Genomic DNA, 13,956 nt, shown 5'->3' with positions numbered 1-13,956 from the left:
TTGTTTTTGTTTGTAGGATGGTATATGTCAATGACATTACAGGGTACACAGAGGCATTTAATTGTTATTGTTATTGAAAAACTGGTTTTTTCGGGCAAAAAAACCTGTGCCACAGAAGCAATTTTGTCCTCAGGAATGAAGGCAGAATGGAAGGCAACGAATGAGAGGTATCATGGGCGATATAGTATACTTTGTTATGTCCATGGTACAGTTCATGTCTAGAGGTAACTGTTACCACTTACCATTAGGTGGACCGTCAGCTTGTTTGCCATTCTAAATTGCATAAAAAATTATAAATCGATTTGGACAATTATTTTTTTATCTAAAAAGATGTACTTGCGGAATGGTCCCATAGAAATATTATTAAAATTGGTTTAGTAATTTAATTTTAAAATAAAATACTGGTTTGTCAAACAAAAAATAAAAAAATATAATACATATTGCTGGAAATCTGTTCCATTACGCTAAAAACTGCCACTTATTAGATAGATAGATATATTATATGTATATATTTAGACGTGGCAAACATCTCTCTCATCTCAATAGTCGGATATAAATACACATGACAGATTTTAAAGTAGGTTAAATTATTTGGGCCAACTCGATAAGGAGGACGCGTCGTTTCATTCCAAACAAAGACAGGACAGTGCTATAGTCGTTTCTTTTATCTATGACACTGTAATAAAAATCCCACAAATATAAATGTGAAAGTTTCTAAAATGTTTTATACGCACTTTTATTTAGATACTTATTACTCGATCACGCTTAAACGACTAAATGGATTTGAATAAAATTTAATACACGATAGGGGTGGGCAATATATAACAATATCTATTGATATTGTTATATATTACCCATTGCCCCCGTTACATATATTACATACACCATTTTTTACCATAGTCAATAAAGTGACGTTTCTAATCAGTATATTTCTAAGCAACTGAAAGAGTGAAGGTTATCAAATAGTTTTTATAACTACATTACACGATCACGTCGGCAATTCTAAAACTGTTTTTAAGCAATTCATAAGTTTCGCTCCCGTATTGGTTCTACATGCATTCACCAGAGGGAGACTTTGTACAAAAGTCGTTTGCTAGTAGTAGTCGTCCCATTCGTGTTTCAACCGCAAAGCAGTTTTGTTTGCATGGCTGTGTTTCGGTTTGAAAAGTGGTATATGGCAGTGAATTTACAGGGTACAGAGGAATAACACCTGACACCTAACATCCCCCAGGACCATTGGGACAATACTTTCCCAAGAAGAATAACACCTTAGTCCTCAGGAATAGCAACGCATGGGGGGTAGGTATCATGGGCGAAACAGTATACTCTGTTATATTCATGGTATTGCTCATGTCTATAGGCAACGGTTACCACTTTCCATCAGGTGGGGCGTCAGCTTGTTTGTCATCCTAAGTTACATAAATAAAAACATGCCCACATTACGAAATTCCTGGGCCAGTTCCACTGGTCCCTACCAATGTTACCCCACTGGGGAGTCAGAGTAGAATTTTATTCCACCTGTCTGATCACTGAGGTGACAAACAAGCATATAGCCCCTTGATGGTAAGCGGTTACCGTAGCCTATGAACGCCTGCAATTCCAGGGGTATTATGCTCGCGTTGCCAAACCTGAAAAAACCTCTTTACCCGTTTTTTTAAAGAACCTTATCAATGACTTTTTTATGGGTGATAATGGGATAGTAACCCCGCCTGTGCTATCGGTATACACTGGCGGGGCACCAGTGAGGAATGACAGGTGAGGATGAAAAGACAGGTCAATTAGCCCATCGTGATAAATACACTTGGAATTCAGCACGTTGGTTTCCAGGGGAGACCACGTGGAGGTTGACCTGGTTAGGTATATTGCTAGCAATGGGATCCCTCCCCCACAATCTCTCCTCCTCTTCCTTATCAAGAACTATTATTGTGAGTATATATGTTACATCTCAGACATGTAATTACAATGATACTGAATTTTACAAGTTCATTACATGAGTATAATTTAGTTATAACGACCGTACATGATTGCCTATTATTATTGTATATATATTTTTTTATAACAATCTACTTATTTTCTAGTTTCCTGTCGTTAGTTACTTAACCTTTGTTAAACACTTGTCAATGAATCGACAGATTAATGGTTTTTCCTTTACGTATCTTACTTATGTATCTTTTTTATGCTTACACTAGCTCTTACTCATAACTGTAGTCTGCGTTTTTTTTATAGGTGACAATAGTACCCCGCTTACATTATCGGTGTACAACACTGTTGGGGCACCAGTCAGAGATGACAGATGAGGATGAAAGCAGGTCAGTTAGCTCAACCTGAAGAATTCAACTAGAATTTACCATGATGGTTTCCAGAGGGAACTACATGGAGATCGACCTGACAAGTTATATTGCTGGTAATGGAGTTATTTTACTCTATTATTAACAATCCCTTTCCGCTAACTTAGTCCTCGTGACCGGGATATGTGTATTCACCGGGATGAAAAATAGCCTATATTTTTTATAGTACGTGTTTTTATAGTAAGGCACTATACCCATAATGGAGGTTTTGTCAGTAGTTGCCACATTTAGCAAGTGGATTAGCAATTGCAGTTTGGCTTTGCTGCCTGTTCCTCGGCTATTAAATTCCCTTAGTCGCCTCTTACGACACCCACAGGAAAGGAAGTGGTGTGAATATTTTATTCCTTAAGGAATGACAATGCGAGAAAGGAATTATGAGCATTACAATCTGTTTTGTATTATCCTTGGTACTGCTCATGTTTATAGGCGACGGTTACCATTTTCCATCAGGTGGGCCGTCAGCTTGTTTGCCATTCCAAGTTGTATAATAAAAAAAACCCTGACGGCCCACCTGTTGAAAAATGGTAACTGTCGCTTATCTACCCATAGACATAAAGTGCTATGGGTAACACAGTATATACTGTGATGCCTATGGCACCCCTCGTACGTTGCCATTCCCATGGACTAAGATACAATTTATTATCTATTTGTACTAAACATTGCCAAATTCAAAGGAAATATAAAGTAACTCTATATATTTTCTTATATGTTACCTATTTGTATTTTATAAAAAATATATGCATTATCAATAACTGACGTCATCTTTATATATCTAATTTCATCCCACTCGAAGAAATTATTATTATAGTTTTTAAGGAACAACAGGACAAACAAACACACACAAAATAGTAATAAAAATTGTATTTGTAATCTCTACCATGTAAACATGTAGCTACATATCGTATCCTAATCATACTTTTACAAAAGTAGGAAATTAAGAAAAAATCGACTGATATGAGCAATGTGCAATTTGATACCCGGGTATGTTACATCCTAACTTAACAGATAGGACACTCGAACTGGGAACCGGTAGTCAGCAGAGGTCGCCAGTTCGGGGGCCGACCACATACTTTTTTGTTGCAGTATCCGGCCATAGTACCATCCTAATACTCCTCAAATATTGCGTCTAAACTGCGCCCACCATGTACCCTCTTGTATAGGCATTCCGTCACCCGTATCCAATAGCGAGGACGGGATGCTTTAAGTACTGTACCGCAAACCATAAAAAAGGCACTTTACGTAAAGATTAACGCGAGCAAAACCGCGGCAAACAGCTAGTATATTTTAAATATAACAACAATCCTTAGTAAATTAAAAAACTTAGCAATTTACTACAAAGAAATTAGTCACACGCATAGACATTAAACACCATGGATGAACTCATCGCGACTAATTAAATGTAACGAGAGAGGCGAATCAAGGGCACAATTTACGACTATCAACTGGCAGTTTTAGGGTTCCGATGCTCAATAAAAGAACCGTCATCATCATCATTTCAAGCTGTATCGATCTATCGATCCACTTCCTCGATGCCTTCCACTGTGTGCAATTCTCCACTTTTTGTGTACATTCATTTTTATTTACTCAATAACGAATCTATGAGATAATATAAGTTTTCTTGTGCATTTTAGTATGGCAAAACAGCTGACCTGATGGAAAGTGGTAACCGTCGCCTACAGACATGAATAGTACGATATTATATGTTTATCACGATGGGTTAATTAGCATGCCTTTTCATCTTCATGTATCATCACTCAATTCGCCTACCATTCCATTAGCATCCTTAAAAAAAACCGTGGGCCAATAAAGATAGAAAAACCTGAAAGAATTTTAATATTCCAATTGAACTTATAATGTGAGAGAAAAGTCTTCTATGAAACATTATTTATTTTTACGACAGCCATGTTTTTTTTTTAAATTACCTATCCCATGTCAATTGAACTGTCACGAAAATAAATGATGCTTCAATAAACGAAATCCGCCAAATCGTATGGACGCACGTGTACATACATACTCATAGACAGACGCTTATCATATTATGTATATATATATTTATCTTCACGCCAAGTTCCCTATGGGGTAACAAGAATGAATCGAGTTCAACACTCGAATAAATAAGAATTTAAGTATTATAAGTACAACGCATTCTTCATTTATTTTTTATAAATCTTTTGATCCTTACATCCGGATATTAGAGATTTTTTTTTACTTTTACATGAGATGATGATGATATATACAATGAAACACGTTGAACCCTTTCAAGTTTCATACCAAAAAGGTATAAAGGAACCCTTATGATACTACTTTATCCGTCCATCCGTCCGTCTGTCACAGCGCTATAGCTCAAAAACGATTTGAAATTTTGTATAGTTTCACATATTGTCGGCGCACATATATTGCAATGCAAATAATTAAAAAAATATTTTTATTTTCTTTACTAGAGGGTCCAAAGGAGGCACTCAAAATTTATAAAAATTGTCCTATTAGTCCAATTGTGGTATCATATGAAAGGTCTTCATTTATAAGTTTTAAAATAGATTTTAATTTATTTTTATGCTGAGTAATTTATTACTTTTGATTAAAATGTAAGAAAAAAAAGCTATCCAAATTATATGTGAATACGATAGAAAAAGTAAAACGATATTTCTCTAGCATGCATAATTTTTGAGAAATTATCAATAAACCTCAAAAAACAAACTTAGTTATGCGGTCTAGTTTTTTATTGCAATTATAGCCCAAAATAACAAATTAGGAATTGTAGTATGTCTAAACTATTGTAGATTATTTTTACTTACTTTAAAAAAAATACTTACTGTTTCCAAATAAAAAAAAAATCCCCTCAAAATTTTTTCAATAATCACAATGTATAATTATTATATGCGATCAATTAAACATACGGAACATCATTTTATATATCCGGCACACTGTTGACCAGTTTCACGTGCGATAACCGCAACCATCTATTGGAGTGCTTCTAAGAAATATCAACGGCCTATTATCGTATATCTTTGGCGACCTTGGTCCTAACCTTTAATGGTTACAGGTTAGTACACGCAAATATATTTTGTATTCATACGTTGTCTACTCTGTCTACCAGATCGTATTAAATTGTCTATTTATGTACTAAATTTAATGGTATTTATTTTATTTAAGACAACCCAAGCTCACATGTGGTATCCAGTCCTTAAGTCTAAGACTTTTTTATGCAACTTAGAATGGTAAACAGGCTAACGGCTCACCTGATGGAAAGTGGTAACCGTCACCTATAGACATGAGCAGTACCATGGACATAACAAAGTATAATGTTTCGCCCATGATACCCCCCCATGCGTTGCCATTCCTGAGGGCTCAGGTGTTATTCCTCTGCACCCAGTAAATTCACGCCATATCCCACCCTTCAAACCGAAACATAACCATGCAAACACAACTGCTTCACGGTAGAAACACGAATTTGGCAGAGGTGTCCAAGAAAACGACTTTTGTACAAAGTCTCCCGTTGTGTGTTCTACCGCTTGTTTTTTTTTTATAGGAGAAAATGAAATAGTGATCCCGTCTGCGCTATCGGTATACGCTAGCAAAGCACCAATGAATGATAATAGGTAACGATAAAAGCAGGTTAGTTCAGTTAGCTCATCTTGATGTATATATTTAGATTCCAGCACGATGGTTTCTAGAGAGGACTACGTGGAGGTCGACCAGCCAGAGTACATTGCTAGCAATAGGACCGGTAGTCCGTATTACTAATATTCTCCAATTAGGAGTATTTTTTTTGATAGGTGCAAATGGTATGGTAACCCCGCCTGCGCTAACGGGATACGCTGGCACAGCGCCAGTGAAGGATGATAGATAAGAATGAAAACAGGTCAGTTAGCCTATCATGATGAATTTATCAGGAATTAACCATGATAGTTTCCAGGGAGAACCGCGAGATGGTCGACCTGGTTGGGTATATTGCTAGCAATAGAATTCTCAGTCTCCATTACTAACAATCCCTTTCCCCCCCTAAAGTAGGTTAGTTAGCCCATCGTGACGAATTCAACAATTATTGACCACGATGGTTTCCAGGAGGTCGACTTGATAACGTATATTGCTAGCAATAGGGCAGTTAGACTCCGTTACTAACAATCCAGGGGGTCTTCTACCACTTGTATAACGGTTTGTGTTCTAAAAAAACTGTTTAAAATTATGCCTACAGCTATTTTTTCTTACTGCACTGCTTGTCATTGACAGGGAATTCATCGTCACACACTAGAACCTATGTAAATGGTCGCAAACAGTGCGATCCCAGAAGAAGTTTCTCTCACGAATACTCAGGCTGTGGAATGAGCTCCCTGCCGAAGTTTTCCTTAGAGACTACAGTATGGGGTTCTTCAAAATAGGGTGTATTAAGGTTTCTTTAGGATCAGCAACGCGCACGTGACACCCTTAGTGTTGCAGGCGTCCATAGGCTATAGGGACTGTTCACCTTCGTGGTATAAAAAATAATTATAATAAAAAAATAAAATTAATATACCCAGAAGTATAATTCCAAACGAGGTAGTTAGAAATCTCGCACTTAAATATACATATAGCAGCCATATCTACCAATTAGGACATGTAGAATGCATTTATAAACAATTCATTACATTAAATATCCGATTTTCCTTTCAAAATATAGAACTATTGCCAAAGAATTGAATGAAATAATATTGAACTCTAGTATTACAGAAAAGGTTGATTACTTCTGTCATTGAAATACCTTTACTAAGACACATAATTTTAATTTTCATCATGTCCTGTCTTGCCCTTTTTCTATATCTATTATTCGTAGTGTTTTATAGTATAAGAGGTAAATACATATTTTCCAACCTATGGATGAAATATTTGTATTGTATGGGAAGTCCAATGAAAACTTTGAATGGAACAAATTTACGTCATCATATATAATGCTGATTGGATTTATTGCTATACAGACAAATACATATTGGTATTAAAACACCAATATACCTGGGACGCTCCTTTTTCATGCATCACAAAAAGATGTTAATTATTTTTTTCTTTAGATTTTTCATTATTACCATCATATAAACCGTGGACAGTTAGCCAGTAGTTAGCCAACAAGGGACGATTAGTCCAATGCTGAACATAAGGTGGGGTTATGCCAATATTTCCCACGCTTGGTAGCCGGGTTGGCAACCGCAGTTAGAATTTGGTGATGTTTTAAAAGGGACGCTGCTGCCAATCCCTCGACTGATAAGTTTCCTTAGTCGCCTCTTACGACACCCACGGGATTAGAAGTGGCCCATTCTATGCTGGGACCACACGGCGTCTTTTCTTTAACTGTAGTAAACTTTTTTATATATTTTTTTTAATAATTATTTTATTAAAAAAATAAACCCATGTCGTTCATACTATTTTATATGTGCACATATTAATCAATCAGTAGAATTAATTCGCAATAAATTGAACGTATTTATATATTAATATACATTAACTATTAATATTATAAAAATATATATAACATAATTATGCAAATAGCATAGAATATCTTTATAGTAAAAAAAAATGGCTTAAATATTTCTTGGTAACCAACTTCTTGATCACATAGTACCTAAGGTCATAATTTTTATCACAAAAGAATATATAGGTAAGTAATATATAAAAAAATTACCTTGGCGTAGCTTTGATTTGTCGCTTCTGGTTTGGGCGCTGTTTCGAATAAATTTAATCTGGAGTTTTGGAAGAAATCCGTACTAGAATTTTCCCTCGAAAACAATTCCGCAGTGGAGCTCTCCCTCGTCAGCGAAGGTCGTGCTTTCACGAACGGATTATTTCTAGCGGATCTGACTTGTTTTAAAAAGTTGAATTTGGTTACGGCTTCAGGGTCCGGTGACGGCGTTGGGGTACCATCTGGAGTGGCAGACTGAGCTGGAGTTTCTGGTGGAACCGATGCCATTACTGTGTTTTTTTTTCAGTCTTCAAATAAATTAGTTATCGCAATTGAATTTTGCTGTTTATTCGAAACAAATTTAATATATAACTTTATTCTCTTATACATTCACAGTTTTTAATCATCCTTGTCTTCAGGAACTAGTGAAATTTATATTGTCGCGTTTATTCTTCAAAAATAACACAATATATTCCAATAAAATGTTACATTTTCAACGACAACCCTATGGGTTTTTTATAAACGAAATCAAACTATTATTTATTTCATGTCGAATCACAAGGCTGTATACATTATGGTCGAGACGTCAATTTTTTTATACGTAAACAGAATTCACGCATCGAAATATATATAATGTTATTAGGCGACCACGCGCGTAACAGCGCGGCGCAGGACTGTTTGAACTATGATCGAAATCGGCGCGTACGCATACTATTATAGTTTGCAAAATAACAATGTATAGATATTTTGGTGTTTTAGCACACAATTTTAGTGTATTTATTTGAATGCCTTGATACTATTTATAACTTTAATCATACTTATCCGCGACTTCTTTTTTTTTATACCACTGATGTGGCAAACAAGCATACGGCCCACCTGATGATAAATGGTTACCGTAGCCAGACTTCATCTAATAGTAGTAATAAATAAAGTACTTTCATATTATTTTGATACTCTACCTGGACTAATAGGTTCACTGTGAAATTTTGAGTGCCCCTTTTGGGCCCTAGGACACTCAAATAAAATATATTTTTTAAAATTATGTTTATTGTGTCAATCAACGTTATCTAAAACTAATCTAAATTTTAAAATGTTGAGATATAGGGCTATAATAACCCGTGTGATCCCGGAAAAGAATAGGCCAACCCCTCCTTTCCTGTAGATGTCTTAAAAGTCGACTAAGGGCCGGCGAGGGATGGGCAGTAGCGTCTTTCTAAAACAGCTCTAAAGCCTGACTGCGTTGCCAATCCGTCTGCCTAATGTGGCAACTACTGGCTAAACCTCCCAAGAGGGAGGCTATGTTCAGCAGTACTGTTCACTAAGGGCTGATATGATGATGATAATAAGGGCTATATCAAACGGAGGGACTAACAAAGTGTGCATCGTAAGGGATCTTTTATACCACTTTGCTACGGAATCCTAAAAAAAGTAATGGGTGATTCATTATTGAAGTACGTAACATATTTAATAACATGTGTTTCTCATGGTAATTACTCGTTATTATTTTGTTTGTCATTTTATTATGTACTTTTGACGTGGAAACATCTTTGCAGCAGTTATCGGACTACTAGTATTTTTAACTGACTTCCTAAAGTAGGGCTTCTTCATTTCATGTGTTTTTTTTTGCATGAAAGTGGTAGCGATAACGTATCTATCGATAGGTTTGCCGTTTGCCTAGTATAGAAGATACGTCCGCACCTAAGCAGTTATCACAGCCTATGGATATCAGCAAGTGGAAGTTAAAGTCCAATTATTTATCTCCAAATAACTAGAATAAAAATCACTAACCAAGTCTGTCTGTTTCTCCGCTTACATATTATTTATCTATATAAAATATAACTGCCAGTACCTAAGTATATGTATAAAAAAATATATTAAAGGAGTCAGTTTAAAGTCCAAACTGCAACTGCCATTTCTAATTCACGCAACGGATTATACTCGAACGAGGTTCACTCTAGTTTCACTGTTATTCGGATATTTTTTTAAGTGGTACACAATCACATAATTGCCGAAGAATGAGTAGCAGCGTCCCTTGTAAAAAACCCAACTGCTGTAGCAAATTCGCATGCCAAGCGTGGCAACTACTGGCAAAATCCTCCAAAGCCTCCCCTTACACCGTACAGTGGCACGCTGCCACTTTACGGTGGGATACCAGTGAATGAGGACAGACGAGGATGAGGTCCGGTTAGTTGGCCCATTGTATCGAATTCTTCATGCATTAAACATGATGGTTTTTAAGAGAAGTCGCGTGGACGTTGATCTAACAGGATATATTGCTAGCAATCAGACTATTTGCGATCGAATTGCGGGGAGAAATGGATTAGCAGTAATTAGATCTCCATTATTAACAATTCCTTCTCCCTCTCGTCATGCAGGTCACCATTTATCAACATCATCATGATTTCAGCTTTTAACTGTCCACTGCTGTACATAAGCCTCTCCATAGGGCCTAGGAGTTTAGCTAGTAGTTGCCACGTTTGGTAGGCGGATTGGCAACCGCAGTTAGACTTTGTTCATCGTCTGTCCTTCCGTCTGTCAAGACCCTTTTTCTTAAGAACGCGTGGAGGTATCAAGTTAAAATTAATATCATATACCCAGTTCTGCAATCTCTTAAATCAGTGAAAATATCAAGCTTCTAAATCAACGCAATTAAAAGATACGGTCGTTTATGTTTCATTCATTTCGTATATTTTAACATTTGCAAAAGGTATCAAAACCTATAGGGTACTTCCCGTTGACTTAGAATCGCGAAATTTGGCAAGAAGCAATGTCATGTAGCACAAGTAAAGGAAAACATCCGAAAACTGTAAATTTGTGGTTATTTCACAAACAAAAAAATTAAACTTGATGATTTTGTACGGAATCCTCGTTGTGCGAGTGCGACTCGCCGTTAAAATACTTTTTTTTGGAACACAATCTTTCATTATCTTTCAAAATTACTAGTACTTATACGTAGAGCTGACGATTTCGTTTTCACCCTATGTGTTTACATTCTCATCTTACCATAATAATAGCCATTTAAATATTGTCTATAGTGACAATTTATGGCTGATCACCTTCCATATGACGTCATAGTCCACGTGGGTCGTGCGTAACATAACACCTTGCCCGTACTGATTCCGTAAATGATGTGTGACGTGTATTTATTTTGTATGTTTAGACAAAACATGTTTATTGATGATAATATCAGATAGTTTAAAATATTCGTACTTTGTTCTGTAGTTTTTATACCTATAAATAACTACTTACTACTGTTACTAATGCTTCTACTATTGGAAACTTAATATTATAAATATGAAAGTGAGTTTATTTCTTTGTTACCCCTTGGCGTTTTAAGAGCTCAACATGTGTCCCGGTTACGCGGACAAAGTCGCGTTTAAAAGCCAGTATTTTTATGTTGTACACAATTCAAATATTTTTGTCTTCGTAGTATAAACATCTCGTCGCAGTGACTATTTTGTTTTGCAACTATTTTGTTTTTACGTCCTATACAATTATTTTAATTATTTATAATATAACTAGCTCTTACCCGTGACCTCGTCCAGGCTATGTTTATTGATCGAGACAAAAAGTAGCCTATATCCTTATCCATCCGATATTCGTACGTGTATACCTAATTTCATAGCGATTGATTGAGCCGTTAAGGCGCTATAAGATAATAAACAAACAAACATACTTTGATTTTTATTCTTGAACATAATAATTTGAAAAAAAAATTATATTAAATATATGTATTTAGGGGGAAAGGGATTGTTAGTGATGGAGACTAAGACTCCCATTGCTAGCAATATACCCCCAACCAGGTCAAACTCCTCGCGGTTCTCCCTTGAAACTATCATGGTTAATTCCTTGTGAATTCATCATGATGGGCTAACTGGCCTGTTTTCATTCTCATCGATCACCCTTCACTGGTGCTCCGCCAGCGTATCCCGTTAGCGCAGGCGGGGTTACCATACCATTATCACCCATAAAAAAAAATTATGTATTTGATTTCCAAGTATTTGTCAGACCACGATATGTGACGATAAAATTATCGTGCCGTGTTACGGCAAATTACATGTCCAATGGGTCGAAGTGCAGTCTGGCAGATATAAATATATAAAGATAAGAATAGATAAATGAGGTCATAGTGTTAAATACTTTACATAAATACCACTTATAAACAGGATAATATGGATAAAATGTGCCTAAATTATCTACGGAAGTGCAAAGTACATTTTTATATCAAAAATGGATATAAATATGAGATCAAAACACCTATTGTTGATGTTTCTAGCGTTTATTGTACTCGTAGTTGTTACCAGTGTTGCCAGCTTAGGTATTTTTCTCGTAATGTTGGGTAAAAATTTAAATTATTTTAGAGACATTTAGGTGATTTTTTTGGTAATTTTGATATTTGTACAACCGACTTCAAGAAGGAGCTTTTCAGTTTGATTGCATTTTTTTTTTTTTATTGTGTGATACTAAAACAAAAATATAGGCAGACAAAAATTAATATTTTGATTTTGTTTAGATAAAAACTAAAAAATATATTGTTTTGGCTTCATCATCATCATTTCAGCTATTTACTGTCCAATGCTGAATGCTCCCTCTCCTCTCAATAAGGAAGGTTTGCCAATAGTTGCCACGATTGGCAGGCGAGTTGGCAACCGCAGTTAGGCTTTTAATGATGTTTTAAGAGGGACGCTGCTGGCCATTCCTCGATCATTGTTTCTTCATTATTAATTACGTCATACGATACCCACGGGAATGGAAGGAGTGGCCCATTCTATGCCGAGACCACATGGTGTTTGGCTTCTATTGCTCTTATTAAAACGGTACATATTATATCTATACTAATATTATATAGCTAAAGAGTTAGTTTGTTTGAACGTGCTAATCTCAGGAACTACTAGTTCGAATTAAAAAATTCTTTTTGTGTTGCATAGACCATTTATCGAGGAAGGCTTTAGGCTATATGACATCACGCTACGACCAATAGGAGCGAAGCATCAGTGAAAAATGTTGCAAAAACGGGGAAAATGATTCATATTTGTGGGCTTCCGTTGCGTACGCTGCGTAAACGGTTCAAGTTACCCAAAAAATATGTATGAAATAATTATTCCCCTTTAAATAATCTAAAAAAATATCCGCGATGTCTATCTTTTAAGATTGACTCATTATGGTAATCAAATTTAGTCGAAATTAATACATTATTGCCAATTATTTGCCAAAGAGTTTTATCAACATAATTTTCGCAGAAGTACTTTAAAACATATTCTTTTAAACTTCTTAATCGCGATCATAATAACAGAAATTGGCGCGGATGAAGTCGCGGGCAACAGCTAGTATATATCATCTAAGTACAGAGACATAGTATAGTTATAATTTATTTATATTAGTAAGAATATGATACTTGAATATGTGTATTGCAATAACTCAGTCCAAGTAATCATCATTCATTACCTATGGAAATATACTGAAGAACAATAACTTACAGTGCTCCCACTAAAACATATGGCAAACATGTGCCGCTAATAAGACGACTGCGAATCCGTCTGTCCGTCACGGAACGTACGAACAAATATGGAGTGTGAATTTAATATTTTGTATGTAAATAATTGTATTGTTATATACTATAAATATATCATATATTTTGATAAAAAAAATTGTTGTGAGTGAGCACGTATGTATGTGTTTTTGTAGATGTTATAGCGGTCTTTCCCAACGTGGCTCACGCGCCACAGGGGGGCAATTTGATAGTTAAGGGAAGACAATTAAAAAATGGACTCGAAGCGATTTTAACTCTCTTGATCCGAGCCATTTAAATGCAATGCTACGAGTAGATATCGGTGCCAAATTTAACACAAAAAGTGAATAAAAAAATGCTGTAAATATTTATTAGGTATAATTTCGTTTGACGTTATCAAAATATCAACTGGGCGATTAGAGTCGTCAAGTAAACTTTGAATTAATAATTTA

General features: G+C 35.7%; 1 protein-coding gene across 2 annotated transcripts in view; it reads right to left on the bottom strand.

Annotated features, from left to right (window-relative positions):
- LOC113519472 (endothelin-converting enzyme homolog) overlaps positions 1-13,956 on the bottom strand; it is a 61,824-nt gene that overhangs the window by 36,304 nt on the left and 11,564 nt on the right. The window contains exon 1 of one of the 2 annotated variants that reach the window (XM_052897008.1): positions 7,999-8,686. The exons of the other annotated variant lie outside the window; for it this stretch is intronic. Coding sequence (XP_052752968.1) covers positions 7,999-8,283 — 285 coding nt within the window. The 5' untranslated portion in view covers positions 8,284-8,686. Of the gene's footprint in view, positions 1-7,998; positions 8,687-13,956 lie in introns of those variants that run through there. 2 annotated transcript variants of the gene reach the window in all.

The sequence above is a fragment of the Galleria mellonella genome, unplaced genomic scaffold (assembly GCF_026898425.1).
Source record: "Galleria mellonella isolate WM207_F2 unplaced genomic scaffold, CSIRO_AGI_GalMel_v1 utg352, whole genome shotgun sequence".
Classification (NCBI taxonomy): Eukaryota; Metazoa; Arthropoda; class Insecta; order Lepidoptera; family Pyralidae; genus Galleria; species Galleria mellonella.
This window is presented reverse-complemented; position numbering and strand designations above follow the sequence as displayed.